Below are 20,238 nucleotides of genomic sequence, written 5' to 3' on the forward strand. Positions count from 1 at the left end.
AGGCGGGGGAAATTCTGTGATTATTCTGAGACTGCTCAGCTGACTCGCTCACCTTTGTGAGCCTACATGAACTAAATTAGTTCCTGGGCTGGGACAGGTGATCTGTTTGTGGTGCTCCCTATAATTCTCCCTCTGCACTTACCTCATTGTTTTGTCGCCGCCTCTTTCGCCCTGAGGATAGAGATGTGTGATTTTTAGCTTTGTATTACTGGCCTGGCACAAAGTCGGCATGTAATGAATGCTTATTAAACATGAGCAAATGATCGCGTGGTATGACCTCTAGATCCGGAATGAACACCTGGTTTATTAGCATATTCAGTCTGAAGAGGGACAGAGTGTGTGCCAGGTGTTTCTGATAGAAATTTGTGATCAGTAGCTTTTCACTCTTGAGAAAACCAGATTTTCCACAGGCTTGTAGATTGAACTACACTTGAGCCAGAGTCAATTTTAGTGTATCCTCAAGCTCCACCATTCAGCACAAATAGAGCATGTGAAGAGACACCCAGAATTTTGCTCACTGGCCATGTCTATCCCAGGTAGAGACTTTATTTATTCAGCATTCGTCAGGTGCAAATATGTTTCCACATAAACAAGAGAGAAAAAGGCTGATTTTTTTCCCCTAGTGTGTTGTCACTTTGCTTACTAGTTTCCCCACAAAAAGCCTGTGTTATCTGGAAAATGACTCAATGGGGCATCATCTCCGAGGAGCCTGCATGGATGTTACACAGTCTTTTTCATTTCCCAAGACAGGTATGTAAGGAGTGGATGCAGATAGTAGAGTCGTCCCCCTGCCCCCCACAGGACTGACTCCTCTATGCAGTGGTCAATGCTGGGTCACTGCGGGTGTGATGGAGAAATGCATGCGATTCTCTTCCTGACTGCGGACATGTGTAAGTCTTTTTATCACCTGAATTTGATTTCCAAGTTTGGCTCAAATCAAGGCTTTCCTAATTCTTGGATTTTACTATGTGTCATGGGGGAAACACTGACCCAGACGCTCCCTCCAAGGAAACATATAATTTGAGGAGTTTCCACTAGCTCATTGGCTATCTTTTCATTATAGGTTGTCTTGGGCCAACTTTAACAAAGTCTTGGGCCAGCCTTTAACTTAGGCTTTGTCAAAGAGATGCATTTAAAATAGACTATTATGTATTTCTATATTTGGCTGTCCTGTGTCTTAGCTGCAGCATATGAGATCTAGTTCCCTGACTGGGGATTGGACCTGGGCCCCCTGCATTGGGAGCACAGAGTCTTAGCCATTGGACCACCAAGGATGTCCCAAAGGGATGCATTTTGGAAATAATTTTACTCCTCATACTATTTTCTTATTACCTGAATTATATTCACCTATTTAAAAATTATTTTTCTATATTGACTATATTCCGAAAATATTTCTTATATTGTTTCTGGAATAAGGTAGAGTATAAACAAAATATACATACAAGATCTTTGTTGTCTCACAGGAAAATGAAACAATAGAATGATCATGATAAATTACTTGGATTAAGTAAAATCTTAATTACCCTTTGGGTATTTTCTAACATAGCTTTAAAAAAGGACTGTGCAGTTTCTATGTTTATAAAAAATTATCATTAAAGTATAATATTTGCTTCTTCAAAATATAACATTGGCATCCAAAATATTGCCCATTTTATTTAGATATATCTGTTGAAACTTAGACTCTGGAAGCTTTTGCTTTATTCATTCACTCATTTTTCATAAAGTGGTAGTTACATTTACCAGTGAAAATGGAAATACTAATAGTTTCACGAGATATTTATTTCCAGTTCACTAAGAAATAGTGTGCATTTAATTTTTTTTACTTATTTTGTGGCTCTCTATTTAATAGAGTTTAACTTTCTACAGCTTTTCTTGGGGAGTAGAAATCCAGTTTTCTTCCTCTTTCAAAATTCTTATTGGCAATGACTAAATTCCCTTGTTTGAGAGGCTTCTGTTTTTGTTTTCCAAAAACACACCCATACACAAATACAAGAAAAGGACGGGAAGGAAAGCACAACATTAGAGATGGTTATCTCCATCTAGTGAGACTGCTTTCAAAATCTTTAAAATAAAAATCTTTAAAATCTTTAAAATATCAAAATCTTTAAAATCAAAAGCTTTACTGGTGATGACTTTGTAATGTATAGAACCATCCAATCACTACGCTATGCACCCGGAACTAACACAGTATTGCAGGGCAAATATATGTCAGTAAAACACATAAAATCTTTATACAGTGGACCCTTGAACAACAGGTGTTCAAACAACTCAGGTCCACCTGTGCGGGGAATTTTTTCAGCAGTACCACGACAAACGCCTCTGTTCCCAGGTGTGTCAAATCCACAGATGCAGAACTGCCGATCTAGAGGAACTGCAGCTCCTGAGGCACGCTGGATGCAGAGAAACTGAAGGTAGGGAGGGGTGACTAAAGATAATACTCTCTCTCTCTCCTTTTTTCTTAGTATGTGGAGGGTTGGTGCCCTTACTCCACGATACGACTTTTTGCTTTTTCGCCCGCGCCTTGTGGCTTATGGAATCTTAGGTTTTCTAATCATGCACGGAACCCACACTCTCCACAGTGAAGGTGCAGAGTCCCAACCACTGGACTGCTACGAAATTCCCTGGTATGACTTTCGGTGGCAGGAAAACCTAGCAAGGAAATGCACTCTGGAATATGCTGCTTACTACTATTAGAGCTGCATGGAGGCCAATACACTGGACGTGTCTCTTATGTTTCAATCCCCTAGGGCTTTGCTGACGCTGCTGCCGGCTTTACCTGAAGCAAAAAGTTTTCATTTCTTCTTTTTTTAAAAAAATGATTTCTGTTTATTTTATTATTTATATTTGGCTGGGCTGGGTCTTCGCTGTTGCCGGCGGGCTTTCTCTAGTTGCTGCAAGCAGGAGTTGTGTACATCCGCTTCTCACAGTGGTGGCTCCTGGTCGCAGAGCTCAGGTTCTAGCACGCTGGGGCCTCAGTAGCTGTGGCACATGGGTTAGTTACTGCTGGGCATGTGGGATCGAACTCATGTCCCCTGCATTGGCAGACAGATTCTCATCCACTGCACCACCAGGGACGTCCGAAAGTTTTCATTTCTTTACTCATCTGTTACACTGATGTGCATATATGTATCTTCTCAAAGATGATAATTTTATCTGTTCAAAATTGTACACATAAAATGTAAAATACGTATCAGTTCAGTTCAGTTCAGTCGCTCAGTCGTGTACGACTCTTTGCGACCCCATGAATGGCAGCACGTCAGGCCTCCCTGTCCATCACCAACTCCCGGAGTTTACTCAAACTCATGTCCGTCGAGTCGGTGATGCCATCCAGCCATCTCATCCTCTGTCGTCCCCTTCTCCTACTGCCCCCAATCCCTCCCAGCATCAGGGTCTTTTCCAATGAGTCAACTCTTCGCATGAGTTGGTCAAAGTATTGGAGTTTCAGCTTCAGCATCAGTCCTTCCAATGAACACCCAGGACTTATCTCCTTCAGGATGGACTGGTTGGATCTCCTTGCAGTCCAGGGGACTCTCAAGAGTCTTCTCCAACACCACAGTTCAAAAGCATCAATTTTTCAGCGCTCAGCTTTCTTCACAGTCCAACTCTCACATATGAGCAAAATAAAATGATAATCCTGAGATCAGGAATAAAAGAATACAAGGATTTGCAGTACTACTGTAAGCTTTAAGTATATCAATAAATCCTTTGAAATTTACAAATGGGCAGACCTACACATTTAGAGTGTTTTCTTCTCCCTCAATTTATGCATTACTATATGACAACTTTATGGCTAGAAGAGTTTAATTTTTTTCTTATGTCCAACTATAATTGATTTATAATATTATTTTCAGATGCAAAGTGATTTGGCTATATATAATCTATACGTTTATGTATATTCTTTTTAAAAATTATTTCCCATTATAGGCTATTACAAGATATTGACTATAGTTCTTTGTGAAAGTGAAAGAAAGTGAAAGAAAGGAAGCTCAGTCGTGTCCGACTCTTTGCAACCCATGGACTGTAGCCTACCACACTCCTCTGTCCATGGGATTTTCCAGGCAAGAGTACTGGAGTGGGTTGCCATTCCCTTCTCCAGAGGATCTTCCCAACCCAGGGATCAAAGCTGGGTCCCCCGAATTGCAGGCAGACGCTTTACCATCAGGGCCACCAGCAAAGTCAGTAAATCCTTGTTGTTTAGCTATTTTATATATGGCAGTGTGTATCTGTTAATCCCATGCTCCTGATTTTCCCCTCCTTCCCCTTCTCCTTTGGTAATCGTAAACTTGTTTATGTCTGTGAGTTTGTTTCTGGTTTGTAAATAAGTTGATTTGTACCATTTTTTTAGATTCCACATATAAGTGATATCACATGATATGTGTCTTTCTCTGATTTGCTTCACTTAGTATGATAATCTCCAGGTCCATCCATGTTGCTTGCTGCAAATGGCATTTATTTCATTCCTTTTTATGGCTGAGTAATATTCCATTGTCTATATGTACCATATCTTCTAGGTTGCTTCCTTGTCTTGGCTATTGCAAAAAGTGCTGCTGTGAACATTGAGGTATATGAACTTTTTGGATTAGAGTTTTCATCTTTTCTAGATATATGCCAGGAGTGGGACTGCTAGATCATATGGTACCTCTGTTTTTTAGTTTTGTGTTTATTTTTTTAAAGAATCTCCATGCTGTTCTTCAGCATGAAGTGGCTGCACCAATTTATATTCCCACCAACAGTATAAGAGGGTTCCCTTCTCTCCACACTCTCTCCAGCATTTATTATTTGTGACTGGAGTGGGGTGACACCTCATTGTAGTCTCAATTTGCATTTCTCTAATAATTAGTGATGTTGAGAATCTTTTCATGTGTTTGTTGGCCATCTGTATATCTTCTTTGACAAAATGTCTATTTAGGTTTTCCGCCCATTTTTTTTGATTGGGTTGTTTTTGATATAGAGTTATGAGCTGTTTATATATTTTGGAAATTAAGCTCTTGTTAGTTGCATTGTTAGCAAATATGTTCTCCCATTTAGTAGATTGTTATTTTGTTTATGGTTTTCTAGAAAAGTTTAATTTTTTGAAGGGGTTTTTGTTGTGAAAAATGAGAAAAAAATACCCTATGAATTAATAGAGTAGATTATTTAAAAAAAAAAAACAAAAACAAGCTTACTTTAAACAGCCATGTGAAAAAACAGGCATTGATAAATAAAATCTATGGCATATCCCAATATACTTTGGGATGCAGATATCCAAAGCAAAATTTATCACTGTTGTTTTTAACCACTGAAATCCTTAAATAACAACTGCCTTTAAAAAATTTTTTATAGAAGTTAATTTACAATGTTGTGTTAGTTAATGGTGTATAGTAAAGTGATTTGGTTATACACATATGTTTTCCTTTTCATATTCTTTTCCATTATGGTTTATTACAGGATATTGAATAGTTGTCTATACTATACAGTGAGACCTTCTTGTTCACCTATTTTATATATAATACTTTGTATCTGCTAATCCCAAACTCCTAATTCATCCCTCCCCCACCCCCTTCACCCTTTGGTAAGGTAAGTTTGTTAAAGGCAGCTTTTAAAAGAAAAGGTGGTGAATGGATTGATACCAAGGCCAGCCCTCAGTCTCCCAGTAGCTCGCCCACTTCCTGCGGCCCAGCACTCAGCCCTCCCGGGACACCTCACCCTTCCAGTCCTCCTATGCCCTTCAGCGCTTCCTCGGCAGCCTCTTAGTAGGAAAACAATATGGTTTAGTCCTCACACTCACCGATGAATAACTAGCGGCTAGATTTACTTCCTCCTGCTACACACACTTAACACCCAATCTGTTATTCCCTGCAAGGAACGGCCCCTCCAAACGAGATTCCTCCCTCTCCCAAGAACAGAGACCTGAGGAGCCAGGGAAGTTCCGCAGAGGGCCGGGCTGGGCGCTCCAGTCTCTAGGGTTCTCCGCCTGAAGACTCTCCCCTCTGCTCTCTGCTCGTGAGTCATTTTATCACGGAGCAGAGGCCGCCGTGCTGAGCTGGGCCCCGCTATCCCTGCGGATCCAGCAGCATCCCTCCTCCCTCCCCTCAGACGGGGGAGGACACGTGGTCCGGTGACCCGTGCCTTTGGGAGCCCGTGATGGTCCCTCCGGGAGGGGCACCGCCTGAGGGGTGGGCGGCGGGAGGGGAGCTCGCTTCGGGCAGGGGCTGGCCTCCGAGGATGGCAGTTGCGAGCCGTCCCTGCACCGGCGTGTGAGGAACTCCTGCCCCTCTCCCTTGGAGCTGCTGGCTTTGCGGCTTCCTGAGACGCCCTCGTTTTCCCAAACAGCAGGGCTGTGCCTTGACCTTCACGTTCCCAGCTTTTCAGGAGGTCGTGGAAGCACCTGCTCCTCCCTGCTTTCTGTTTTCCTGACGGGACCCTGACTGATGAATAAGGCCTTTGGCTGACTTGCTCATTCTCTGTCGTCCCCAACGGCAGTGGCTTCGTTTTCCGACCACGGGTGCAAACCAGGGATGACTCAGGATGTGCTCCAGATTTGTAATAAAGCCCATTTCCTGGTATTTCCTAGTCACTGTATACACTTTTCTCGAGATCTCCCACACCGCCTCCCAGAAAAACACAACAGAACAAATGAAAGTACCATCGTCATTTGTTAAATGTTTTCATTTATCATAGCTGCTATTGTTGCTACTATATCTCGCTTCATACCAGAATTGTGACAAAGGGCAATTAGTTTTACAGAAAGTGAAGAAAGGTAGGAAGGTTGCTTAAATTTTTCCCAAACCTGGCTGGAGGGGAAATTCACACATCCTTCCAGTTTGTGAAACAGGCGTCGGATCTTTATTAAACTGGCCAGCAGAAGAAGGTCATCCCTGTTCAGGTATCGGAGCGCTGGAATCTCCTCAGCATTCAGCAGCTTTTCAGCAAAGAGAAAGAGAAAGGAAGCTCAGGGTGAGGCAGGAGGTGGGAGGAGGCGAGAAGCAACACTAGTTAGGGGCCGGAGTCCCTTGTGAGTCTAATTATCTATAAATAGGGGCGGTGGTATTAATCCTGATCTGAACAGGAATGAGCTGAGATGCTCTGGAGATCTGAGAGACTGGAGCAGACCAGACCAAACAGAATTTGCATACTTCCTTTCAAAGGCATACAATGCATTCAAGTCATGATAACAGCATAGACTATCACACCAGCATCTACTGAGGAGGGCACGGGGATGCTCTAGTTATCCTGTCCCTGGGACTCACCCCGTGTGGCGGGCGTCCGGAGGGCTGGGAAGGCTGCAGGGAGCACCTGAGCCGGGCTTTCCAGACGGCCCTGGGATGACCGACACTCCTTCCCCCACCGCCAGGAGGCTGCTGCCCATGAACATTCCCAGGACCCTTCCTTGCTATCTGTGCTGCCCATGTCCTCTCAGCCTCGGGTGATTCAGGCTGAAGCTGTCTCCTCGAGCTGCAGGAAGGTCAAGGGTCCCAGGCCTTGCCTGGAAAGTTTCCAAGGCTGAGCTTTAGGACCAGCCAGGGAGGGGCATGTAGCCATAGTGGGATGGGCTGAAGCAAGCCCATCTGCTACCTCCTGCAAGCAGAGTGACCACTGGCCAGAGATGTGAGATCACAGTATTCTTCTGCATTTTCACCGCTCCCCACGTTGGAAGGAAGGAGGGGTGGGGGAAGGAGGTTGAGGTAGCTGAGAAATGAAGGGTGAATCACCATTTTTAGTTTTCCTTCAATCCCAAATCCCATAAAATGGGGAACATTTTCAGAGAGTAAATCACTAGGAAATAGGAAAGATTTTTATCAGCAGGAATAATCTTAAGGAATTTCTGAAAGTTGAGAAGCAGCTGGGACCATATCCGCTGAGAGATAAATGATGAAATGAAAGCACTAGTCCAGAACACACATATTCTGAGCTCAAAGTCAAGTGAATATTAGGATGGCATTTCAAGTAAAGAGCATTAAGAGGGAAACCTACTGATGATGTTAAATTTTTTTTGTCAAAATAGAAACAAAAACCCTCAGTGATACTCTGAGTCACATAATGGACACAAAGTTGAAGGGCCAATAGGTGAGCTGGCCCAGGGGTGAAAGGTGTAACTCACCATGAAGACAACACCTTGAATTTCCTAACCATAGAACTTCAAGACAGATAAAGCAAGACCTGGTAGAAATTATAGAAAAAATGGACAGATTCACAATTGTACTGGGATATCTTCATACATCCCTCAGAAATAAACCAACAGTATAAGAAGAAATGGATATAGAGAGAAATATGAATAAAACAATTAAACATACATTATACAATTTGTGCCAATAAATATTAAACCATTTGGGGGGGGGGTCAAATATACATGGAACAGTCATAAATTATGTCATCAACTACAAAGAAAATACCCCTGCATTCTAAATAGTAAGAAAAAAAATGCAAGCCATATTCCTTGACCATTTATTTAGAAGTTAATGAGAAAAGGTAGCAAATTTAAAAAACCTTATTTGAAAGTTCAGGAACTACTGAGTTGAAGAAATCAAAATAGAAATCAGAAACTACATAGAAGGGAAAGAAAACAAGAGCACTCTATGAGTGCCACGGTCGGGTGGGGTGGGGTGCTGGGAGTTTACACAGGGTGGTCGGGAAAGGACTCGAAGAGCAGAGCCCAAGGGCGGTGCGCAGTGGGGTCTGGGGCATTTCCGGTTGAGGGAGCAGCAAGTGCAAAAGCCCTGCGGCAGTGATGTGCGTGGTATTGTCCACAACAGCAAAAAAGGCCATGGTGGCTAGAGCAAAGTGGGCAGGAAAAGAGGACTGCAGAGAAATATTGAAAAAAGGAAGTCCAGGTCAGGTATAGTGTTGCAGGTGTTTTATAGGATCTTGGCTTTTACTCTGAGTAACGTTAGAAGTCACTAGACAGACCATTTTCATTAGTCGCTAGGTAATTTTTGATTTCCTCTTTGATGTCTTCAGTGAGCCCATGGTTGTTTAGTAGCATATTGTTTAGCTTCCATATGTTTGTGGGTTTTTTTTTTAGTTTTTTTTCTTGTGGTTTATTTCTAATCTCATAGCTTTGTGACTGGAAAAGATGTTTGATATGATTTCAGTTTTCTTCAATTTACTGAGGCTGACTTTGTGGCCCAGCATGTGGTCAATCCTGGAGCATGCTCCATGTGTACTTGTGAAGAATGTGTATTCTGCTGCTTTTGGATGGAATGCCCCATAAATGTCGATTATGTTTTCAAAATACCACCCTTACTATCATGATGGAATTGACTTTGGGAAGAGTGGAAGCTGGGACACTCAGGAGCAGGCTATTGTAATAATTTAAACAAGATGGATTAAGTAGGTACATGAGGCAGGCGGGGTGGCAGTGATGAAGGATGCAAGGCGTGCTGGAATCTGGTGACGTGTCGTTGGTGGCGTTTAGACGACTTGCAGATGGAAGATGTGGGGTTGCGAAACAGAGAAGGGGGGACCAACCCCCAAGTTTGGGTCTGAGCGGCTGGAAGAAAGGTGTTGCCGTCTCCTGAGATGGAGAAGACCGAAGGCAGAACGTGCCTTCCGATGTCATTTTTCTCTGTGAAGTTTCTCGTACCCTTCAGATGCCAGATGGAGAGGCAGCGTTGGAATCAGAGGTGTGCAAGTTTAAAGTTCCTGGGAGATCCGCCTGGAGATCAAAGGAGGGGTTATCAGCAAGCAGATGGTATTTCAGGACAGAAAACTAATGAGATCACCTAGGGAGTGATTACAGAGAGAGAAGAGGTGAGCCCAATGACAGGCCCTGGGGCCTTTCAGTATTTAAAGGAGGGGAGGCGAAGAAAATAGGCAAAGGAAAATGAGAAGGAGTGGCCCCTGAGGTGGAGGTAAAATCAAGGCAGAGGAGCTCCTGGAAGCAAGAGAGGAAATGCTTCCAGGGGGCGGGGGTGGGAATCTGTCCCCACTGCCACTGAGAGGGCATCAGATTTCATATAGCAACCACAGTAAACGCGTAATACTATGCAACAACCGAATAGACAAATTTACTTGGATATCTAGACATGAAAGATATTCCACTTAACTTGTGGAAAACAAAAACAAATAGAACAAGTCTAATAGTACAATCAGTGTAGTCAGATAAAAACTTTTATTTTAAAAAAGATGTATACGAATAATTTATAAATATATAGAAAAGAGAAATACACACCAAATTTTCAGTGTGATTACCTTTGGGAAGAGGATTAGAATAGAAGAAAGGATGGAAGGGAGGAATATCATTTTTAACTCTTTTATATTATTTGAATCTTCAAATATAACAGTGTATTCACATGTCACTTTTGCAATTTTAAAAAACTGAAAGGGTAATTATGAGGATGATGAGAAAAGCAAACGTTTTTAACACCAAATTCTTTCTTTTGCACCAACTCTTTTTCTGATTAAGACTCATTTCGAAGGAGAGAGGCGAGGAGAAAGAGACAGAGCATTTTTGACATTTTTGATAAGGATGCATTTACCATGAATGTATTGAACCAAAAAGAGGTTAAATTGTAGATTTCTAACCAAGGAAGAAACTTGTTTGGACCTGCCAGCTGACTGCAGTAGCTGGAACGACTGGAGGCAGCTTGAATATTACTTAGCACGGTGTGGACCCTCGCTCTCTGCTGACTGAATCTGAAATCTCCCTTTTGTTTGGTGTTTATGAACTATCCCTGCCTACGTGGAATCCTGAAGTCATATTTCCACTTACTTAATGAAAGGTCGGGGCATGCCCCCAGGAAAGTGCTGCAAGGCAAATTCCGGAGGCTGGCTAAACTTCCAGGGGCTGCCCCCCTGCAGCCTGGCCCAATCAGGTACCAACATAAAGCCCTCGGACACTGACCACCGCTGTAGCCCGCGCTTTCTTCCTTATATGAAAAGACCTGGCCTGGATGCCTGCCCGGACTATAAAACCCCTCCCCACCCCTCATACCTTGCAGACTCCCTTTGTCTCTTCACTCACCAGCCCCCGGGAGTTCTGCCCGAGAGCGACGCTTAATAAAAGGCCTTTACCACCGATCCTTAGAGGCGGCTTTTTTCCTCCCGTGGCGTTTTTCCTAACATCTGGCGCCCAACGTGGGGCCCTAGGTGAGGGCCCCCGGCACTTGCCGTTGAGGCCCCCTCGAGCTCCACCGCCGCGGAAGCCTCGGACCCAGGCGGCTGACCAACCCCCCGGACGGCAGGATACGGAGTAAGTCCCTTCGGCTTTGGGGCCTGCCCTCCCTGGCGATCACATCCTAGGGCTCCGTAACCAGTGCGCACTTACTGGGCCCTCCCGGTCACCAGCTGGTGGGGAGACGTCCCCAGCGGCTGAGTAGACCTCCGGCTTCGGCCTCCGGCTCCGGCCTTCCCGGTCACCAGCTGGTGGGGAGACGTCCCCAGCGGCTGAGTAGACCTCCGGCTTCGGCCTTTCCGGGTCCCTGCGGTCGTGAGGAAGACGTTCCCCGCGACTACACGGACCTCCGGCTCCCCTCGACTCGTCCGAAGACGTTCGGACAGCGGGGATTGCCTCCACGCCCCGTGGTCGCCATGGGATCGACAGCCTCCAAACCCGATCCCCAATACTCCACCCCCTTAGAGTGCCTGCTAGGTAACCTGCAGACTCTAGGGCTAGAGAGAGATATCCGCCCCCAGCAGCTCACTTTTCTGTGCTCACAGGCCTGGCCTCAGTATTCCCTAGATAATGGCTCACAATGGCCAGCCACAGGGACACTAGACTTTGACGTCCTCCGTGATTTGGATAATTACTGCCGGAGAACGGGAAAATGGTCTGAGGTCCCCTATGTTCAGGCCTTTTGGGCGTTGCGCTCTCGCCCCTCCTCCTCCTCTCCGGCCCCTCCTAACCTCTCCCCCTCTAACCCTACTCTGGCCTCTTTTGCTCCTGTTCCCGCCCCTGAGGCTTCACCGCTGGCCCCAGATTCTCCGGCCATTAACCCTATCTTGTATCCTCCTCTCCCCCCCCCCCCCCCCCCCCCCGTCACTCCCTTCTCGTCTCAGGTTAGCTCCCACACTCGCTCCCATAGCAACCCTCCAGGGGCCTCCCCTCCCCCTCCCCCAGCACAACAAGTAACAAGTCTAGCCCAGGTTGCCTCCCCTCCCCCTCCCCCAGCCCCGCTACTCCCTCTGCGACAAGTAGCCGGAGCTGAGGGTCTAGCCCAGGTCCACGTCCCCTTTTCTCTCCAGGACTTAGCACAGATTGAGGCCAAGCTGGGATCTTTTTCCTCCAACCCCACTCAGTACATTAAGCAGTTTACTGGTCTGACCCGCGCCTATGCCTTAACATGGCAGGATATATATGTCATCCTGGGATCTACCACCACCCCCGAAGAGAGGCAGGCCATTTGGACGGCAGCCAGGGCTCAGGCCGACCAGCGGCACTGTGCCAACCCCTCCCCTGAGCGCCCCCCGGGAGCTCAGGCAGTTCCTGACACCGACCCTGATTGGAACTACCAGGAAGGGGGTGGCGGCCAGCTGCGGGTACGCTATATGATAGAGTGTCTCCTCGATGGGATGGAAACGTCCTCTCATAAAGTAGTAAACCTCCTCAAACTAGATGAGGTGACTCAGGGGCCCGATGAAAACCCAGCCATGTTTCTTAATCGGCTGACTGAGGCCCTTGTTCAATACACCAGACTGTCCCCTGAGTCCCCCATTGGGGCAGCTACCTTGGCCAATCATTTTATCTCCCAATCCGCACCTGACATCCAAAAAAAGCTGGCCAAGGCCGAGGACGGCCCTCAGACCCCTATTCGAGACCTGGTAAAAATGGCCTTTAAAGTTTATAACGCCTGTGAAGAAACTGCTGAGGCCAGCTGAAAGGCAAGGCTCAAGCAAGAGGCCGAATTTCAGGCAAGCCTCCTAAACCAACAAACCCAGGCCTTAATAGCGGCCCTGCGGCTGGCGGCGGGCTCGGGGTCCCAAAACCCCCCTCAGGGGGCCTGCTTCAAGTGCGGCCAAGAAGGACACTGGGCCAAGATGTGCCCCAATCCGCGGCCTCCTTCCAAGCCGTGTCCGTTGTGCAAACAACGAGGACACTGGGCTAGTGACTGTCCCCGGGCCTCTCGGGCCCCGACCTCTAGGGGCCGGGGACCAGAACGCCCCAGGGAGACCTCCTGCCCTCCTCCGGCCTTCGAGCTGCTGAGCTTTGACGATGGCTGACATCACCCAGACTCGGAAACCCCGATAACCCAAGCCAAGCCCAGGGTAACGCTCCAGGTAACGGGTAAAGTCTGGTTAATGCGGGGGCTACCTATTGGGTCCTTCCCTCTTTCAGGGAAACTTTCCGTCCTTCCCAGGTTTCGGTTATGGGCATTGACGGCCAACCCTCATGTCCGCTCCAAACCCAACCACCACCCTGTCAATTAGATTCCTGCCTATTTACCCACTCCTTTCTGGTCATCCCCTCCTGCCCTACTCCTCTCTAAAAAAAAAAAAAAAATTATATATATAGATATACTCTCACAGATCTCCCAGCAGGTGGCTACGGCCCTGGACATCGACTGGCATCTCCACATCCCCTATCGGCCCCAACCGTCAGGCCTGGAACAAAGGCGCAGACAGCTCCAAGAAAGCCCCCTCTGGACCAGACTCAATGGTTTACTCCCATACCTCTTGCCCTTTCTAGGCCCTATACTCCTGCTGGTTCTGGGCCTCACCACAGGCCCCTGCCTCGTCCAACTTATTCTTCGCTGGGTCCAAGAAATAGCGCAGGCTGCGACCGGACGGGCCATGCTCCTAACAGCTTATACTCGACTCAATCAAAAAGACATAGACCCACTTCACAATCCTGCATAAGCTGACCTTTCGTCCCGGCTGACCCCTACCCCTCGTCGCCCCCGTTCAGCAGGAAATAGCCAGAGAGAACCGGCGCCCCTTGTCCTATAACAAAAAGGCCGGGATGAAAGGTCGGGGCATGCCCCCAGGAAAGTGCTGCAAGGCAAATTCCGGAGGCTGGCTAAACTTCCAGGGGCTGCCCCCCTGCAGCCTGGCCCAATCAGGTACCAACATAAAGCCCTCGGACACTGACCACCGCTGTAGCCCGCGCTTTCTTCCTTATATGAAAAGACCTGGCCTGGATGCCTGCCCGGACTATAAAACCCCTCCCCACCCCTCATACCTTGCAGACTCCCTTTGTCTCTTCACTCACCAGCCCCCGGGAGTTCTGCCCGAGAGCGACGCTTAATAAAAGGCCTTTACCACCGGTCCTTAGAGGCGGCTTTTTTCCTCCCGCGGCGTTTTTCCTAACACTTAAATGTATAGACATTTTAGAAACTGAAGATGTCTTTGAAGTTTGGAGCCATCTCTTCCTTGAATAATTGATGAAACAAGGTCCTCAGAGTTTAGGATACTTATTCAAAGTCACATACTATGTATGTTCTATATATGGTATCTAAGTCGTGTCTGACTGTTTGTGACCCCATGGACTGCAGCATGCCAGGCTTCCCTGTCCTTCACCAACTCCTGGAGCTTGCCCAAACTCATGTCCATCAAGTGAGTGATGCCACCCAACCATCTGTTGTCCCCTTCTCCTCCTGCCTTCAATCTTTCCCAGCATCAGGGTCTTTTCAAATAATTCAGTTCTTTTCATCAGGTGGCCAAAGTATTGGAGTTTCAGCTTCAACATTAGTCCTTCCAATGAATATTAAGGGTTGACTTCCTTTAGGATTGACTGGTTTGATCTCACTGCACTCCAAGGGACTCTCAAGAGTCTTCTCCAGCACCCCAGTTTGAAAGCATCAGTTCTTCAGTGTTCACCCTTCTTTATGGTCCAGTTCTCACATACATACATGACTACTGGAAAAACCATAGTTTTTGCTGACCAGACGGACCTTTGTCAGCAAAGTAATGTCTCTGCTTTTTAATACGCTAAGTTGGTCATAGCTTTTCTTCCAAGGAGCAAGCGTCTTTTAATTTCATGACTGCAGTCACCATCTGCAGTGATTTTGGAGCCCCCCAAAATAAAGTCTCTCACTGTTTCCACTGTTTCCCCATCTATTTGTCATGAAGTGATGGGACCGGATTCCATCTTAGTTTTCTGAATGTTGAGTTTTAAGCCAACTTTTTCACTCTGCTCTTTCACTTTCATCAAGAGGCTCTTTAGTTCCTCTTCGCTTTCTGCCATAAGGGTGGTATCATCTGCGTATCTGAGGTTATTGATATTTCTCCTGGCAATCTTAATTCCAGCTTGTACTTCATCCAGCCCAGCATTTCACATGATGTACTCTGCATATAAGTTAAATAAGCAGGGTGACAATATACAGCCTTGACATACTTCTTTTCTGATTCAGAACCAGTCTGTTGTTCCATGTCTAGTTCTAACTGTTGCTTCTTGACCTGCATACAGATTTCTCAGGAGGCAGGTAAGGTGGTCTTGTATTCCCATCTCATTAAGAATTTTCCACAGTTTGTTGTGATCCACACAGTCAAAGGCTTTGGATACAGTCAATAAAGCAGAAGTAAATGTTTTCCTGGAACTCTCTTACTTTTTCGATGATCCAACAATGTTGGCAATTTGATCTCTGGTTCCTCTGCCTTGCCTAAATCCAGCTTGAATATCTGGAAGTTCATGGTTCACGTACTGTTGAAGGCTGGCTTGGAGAATTTTGAGCATTACTTTGCTAGTGTGTGATGGTAAAGCGTATGCCTGCAATACAGGAGACCTGGGTTAAATCCCTGGGTCAGGAAGACCCCCGGAGAAGGAAATGGCAACCCACTCCAGTACTCTTGCCTGGAAAATCCCATGGACGGAGGAGCCTGGTAGGCTACAATTCATGGTGTTGCAGAGTTGGATAAGACTGAGCAACTTCACACTTTGCTAGCATGTGAGATGACTGCAATTGTGCAGTAGTTTGAACATTCTTTGGCATTGCCCTTCTTTGGGATCGGAATGAAAACTGACCTTTTCCAGTCCTGTGGCCACTACTGAATTTTCCAAATTTGCTGGCATATTGAGTACAGCACTTTCACAGCATCATCTTTTAAGATTTGAAATAGCTCAGCTGGAATTCTATCACTTCCACTAGCTTTGTTCGTAGTGATGCCTCCTAATCCCACTTGACTTCACATTCCAGGATGTCTGGCTCTAGGCGAGTGATCACACCATTGTGATTATCTGGGTTATGAAGATCTTTTTTGTATAGTTCTGTGCATTCTTGCCACCTCTTCTTAATATGTTCTGCTTCTATTAGGTCCATACCATCTCTGTCCTTTATTGTGCCCATCTTTGCATGGAATGTTCCCTTGGTATCTCTAATTTTCTTGAAGAGATCTCTAGTCTTTCCCATTCAATTGTTTTCCTCTATTTCTTTGCACTGATTACTGGGGAAGGCTTTCTTATCGCTCCTTGCTATTCTTTGGAACTCTGCATTCAAATGGGTATATCTTTCCCTTTCTCCTTTGCCTTTCACTTATCTTCTTTTCTCAGCTATTTGTAAGGCCTCCTCAGACAACCATTTTGCCTTTTTGCATTTCTTTTTCTTGGGGATGATCTTGATCCCTGTCTCCTGTCCACTGTCATGAACCTCCGTCCATAATTCTTCAGGCACTCTGTCTATCAGATCTAATCCCTTGAATCTGTGTATATACATGTAGTCCCTTTTATATACATGTAATTTTTATACATCTAATTCCTTGAATCTATACATATACATGCATATATACATATTTCAGCTTTACTGAGATATAATCGACAAATTCTACATCTCTATTGGGGCTTGCTTGGGAAATTCCATGGACAGAGAAGCTTGGTGGGCTACATCCAGAGAATTGCAAAAGAGTTGGACAGGACTTAGCGACTAAACAACAACAACAAACATCTCTATCGAGCTCATTTATTAAGCAGTTGGTGCCAAGAAACATGCTAAGCACTTTATATTCTCATTGAATCATCACAGCAATCAATAATATAATGGAGGAATCATCCCCATTTTATAGAGGAGGGCACTGAAGTTCAAGTTCACCAACTTAGCTAAGTGGCAGAGTTGAGGTTTGAAACTATGCCCTGTAACCTGAAGTCTGTGTTCTTAACCATCATGCAGCATTGCTGGTCACCGAGAGTGTTCTTTGGGCCATGCCCTGGGTGATGTACAGAAATCAGTAAGAAAGAGATTCTAACCTGCAGGAGCTCACCATTCAGTAGGAAAGGCAGCCACAAAGGCAAGTAAGGCACATAGTTCAATAGTTCAGCAAGCACACACATGGACAGAGATGAGTACATGCACAACCTAGAGAAGGACATGATTGACCTTGTTTGGACAAAGGGCAAGGAGGTCTGGGAAGTGTCTCTAAGGAAACAGGGCTTGTGTTGGGTCTTGAAGATGGTCAGAACCCAGGACGCCTGACTCAGCCAAAGGCTTTCAGCTACAACACAGAGAAAAACAATACAAAATACTAAAACCAAAACCTCAAAGCTGCACTCCTCAGAGAGTAGACACTTGGTAAACGTTATTTGGAATCAGATTTGAACTAAAAAGGAATTTGGGGAAGAAGAAACAATAAGGCTGTCTCAATTCCACATGAATTCAATTCAATTCCATATAAGACTTTCACTGTTTTTTCCTTGAATTTCAGAATTCACAGTGGTGCACAGTAGATTACACACGAGTATAATGTGTCAGTAATAACACTAACACACATTATTTTACTCTTATTATCCTAAGTGCTTTAAAATGTTTATAAAAATGGACCTACCTTCACTTTGGTTCCGACACTGATTCTTGCCTGTTGGCCCATTGCTAGAAAAGTGATTGAAATCTTGTCTTGCTCTAAGATGCGGATTCCAACATAATGGTTCAAAGCCAGAAACACGGGTTTAAATGAAACGAAGGGTGAGGAAGTGGCGGAACTTGACCAATTCCAAGCCCTGACTCTGTTGCCAGCTTGATCGGAATACTGACCACCCAGGATATTGATGTATACCCTGCGGAGAAAGGAGATTAAAAATCATAAACAGGAACATTGTAATTCAACCTTGAGATTAGCTCTGCCGCTTGCTAACCAAAGAGAGTAGCAGTTTATACTAGTCAATAGTCTATGGCTTCCCTGATAGCTCAGCTAGGGTAAAGAGTCTACCCTCAGTGCAGGGGACACAGGAGACATGAGTTCAATCCCTGGGTCAGGAAGATCCCCTGGAGTAGGAAATGGCAACCTATCCCCCTATTCTTGCCTGGAAAACCCCATGGACAGAGGAGCCTGCTGGGTTACAGTCCATGGGGTCACAAAGAGTTGGACACAACTGCACACACACACGACGTGCACAATAGCATATGAATAGTGGAAAACCGCATATAATCACAGGAGCCATAATGCTGTGACAGAATTCTATACTAATTAGAAGTCCTGGGTGTAGTTTAGGACCTAGTGATAAACCAAAATGCGTCCAGAGGTGGAACCAGGACAATAAAGGGATCTGGAAAGTGATGTGCTGGGGAGGATTAAGAGGGAGCAGGGAAGATTTATTCTGGACATGAAAAAAACACGAGAAGGCAGGCTCTGCCTGGAAGGTGGGCGAGGACTGGTGCTCAGACTTCTGTGCCAGTGTGGGTATCAGCGAGCGTAAGTTCTAGGGAAGGCTGTACTAGCCTCAGTGCTGAGACTTGTTTTCTGACAGCAAGGGGGTGGGGCAGGACTTCTTCGAGGATATCAAGGCTGGTGTGGGCAGCAAGGACTCAGGGAGCATCTTCGAGATCACTGTGGTTGAGGAGAGCCCAGTAACGGGGTGGAAGGGGGACTGACTCCAGCCAGGCTCCCCAGTCTGTGGTTGAGGAGAGCCCAGTAACGGAGTGGAAGGGGGGCTGACTCCAGCCAGGCTCCCCAGTCTCTTAAGAGTCGCTGATGCCACGTTTCACTGCATCACCAGCAGAAGCAGCCCTGTACCGTCTGAGACCTGGCGTCACTAGCAACTGCCATTCTAGTCCATGAGCTCCTCTGCACACTCTATCACATTCTTCCATCTCGGCTCACCATGTGTTTCTCGGGGACAGAGGATAGGTAGGGTTCTAGGTTCTTAGAGAGTTGGCTTAATGTGATAATAAATTACATTTTAAAATCAGATGAATCGGTCATGAGGGCCCCCTAGAGTAAGATAACTCACGTCTTATTTTCCCAATTTTGAGTGGCAGCAGTAATCTAATAGCAAAAATACAAATGAGGAATTGAGGTGGTTATCTTATTGTTTCTGGGAAGGAGATTTAGTTTTATCGTGCTATGTGGGTGAAGAAAACATTTGGTTAAAATTATCTAGATAAATTGTTTATTAAATAAACTTTGAGTCCGTGCCATTTACATAGTATGTAGTGGCAAAGATTCAGGGTGTGCCTTCAAGGAGCGTCAGTCCGGCAGGAGAGGTGGGCTTGTTACACAAGAGGCTATGAGGGTATTAAGGAGCCATGTCAGGGGGCCCGGAATTCAGCTGGTGGGTAGGAAGGCTTCATTGGTACAGAAAAGTCCTAGAAGCCAGTGAATATTTGGTGACAATTAATATTGTGCCTTTCCAAATAAATGTAATACAGAATTGCTGCCCTTATTGTTCAGTCATCAGCTCGTGTCTGACTCTTTTCTACCCCACAGACTAAGGCCTGCCAGGCTCCTCTGTCCATGGAGTTTTCCAGGCATGAATACTGGAGTGGGTTGCCATTTCCTTCTCCAGGGGATCTTCCAGACCCAGGGATCAAACCTGGGTCTCCTGCAATGGCAGGCAGATTCTTCACCACTTAGCCACCAGGGAAGCCCCACAGAATTGCTACTGAGCCCTGAAGGACAAGTAGAGATTCTCCAATATAATTGGGGATAATGGTTTGACTACTCCTTTGAACTGAAAGTGCAATATTAATAGCTCCTTGTGTCCTAACTTTCTCAAGCACCAGCAGAGGGTTCAAACTTTTGTCAGTTTATTGGTAGAGTTTCTCAAGATGATATTGTTATACTTGTAAATAGTTTAAAGGCAGAGAATATCTCTTTCTGAAAAACTTAAAAAGTTGAAATTGTATTTGAAGTTAGAACCCAAATTTCACTTTCTCAGGCCAAATGAAATAATACAAGGTCACAGAGCATATAAATAGTAGATCAAAGGCATTAGGACCTTAATCTCTAGAGATTTGGTTTGTATATTGTTGTTAAGAATTAATTGTTAAAGAATTACATAGTTGCTCATAGGAAAAGTGTTGTTCATTGTGGCTATGGGGTGCCTTGTTGTTTGGTCACTAAGTTGTATCCGACTCTTTCTGTGACCCTATGGACTGTAGTCCACCAGGCCCCTCTGTT

At 45.5% G+C, this 20,238-nt stretch overlaps 1 protein-coding gene across 1 annotated transcript in view; it reads right to left on the reverse strand.

The window, feature by feature from the left end:
* Positions 1 to 6,637: 6,637 nt before the first annotated feature.
* ERICH6 (glutamate rich 6) overlaps positions 6,638 to 20,238 on the reverse strand; it is a 48,010-nt gene continuing 34,409 nt past the window's right edge. The window contains exons 13-14 of the mRNA XM_043875018.1: positions 17,668 to 17,896; positions 6,638 to 6,901 (exon numbers count right to left, since the gene is read on the reverse strand). Coding sequence (XP_043730953.1) covers positions 6,638 to 6,901; positions 17,668 to 17,896 — 493 coding nt within the window. The remainder of the gene's footprint in view (positions 6,902 to 17,667; positions 17,897 to 20,238) is intronic.

Source organism: Cervus elaphus, chromosome 19, assembly GCF_910594005.1.
Source record: "Cervus elaphus chromosome 19, mCerEla1.1, whole genome shotgun sequence".
Classification (NCBI taxonomy): Eukaryota; Metazoa; Chordata; class Mammalia; order Artiodactyla; family Cervidae; genus Cervus; species Cervus elaphus.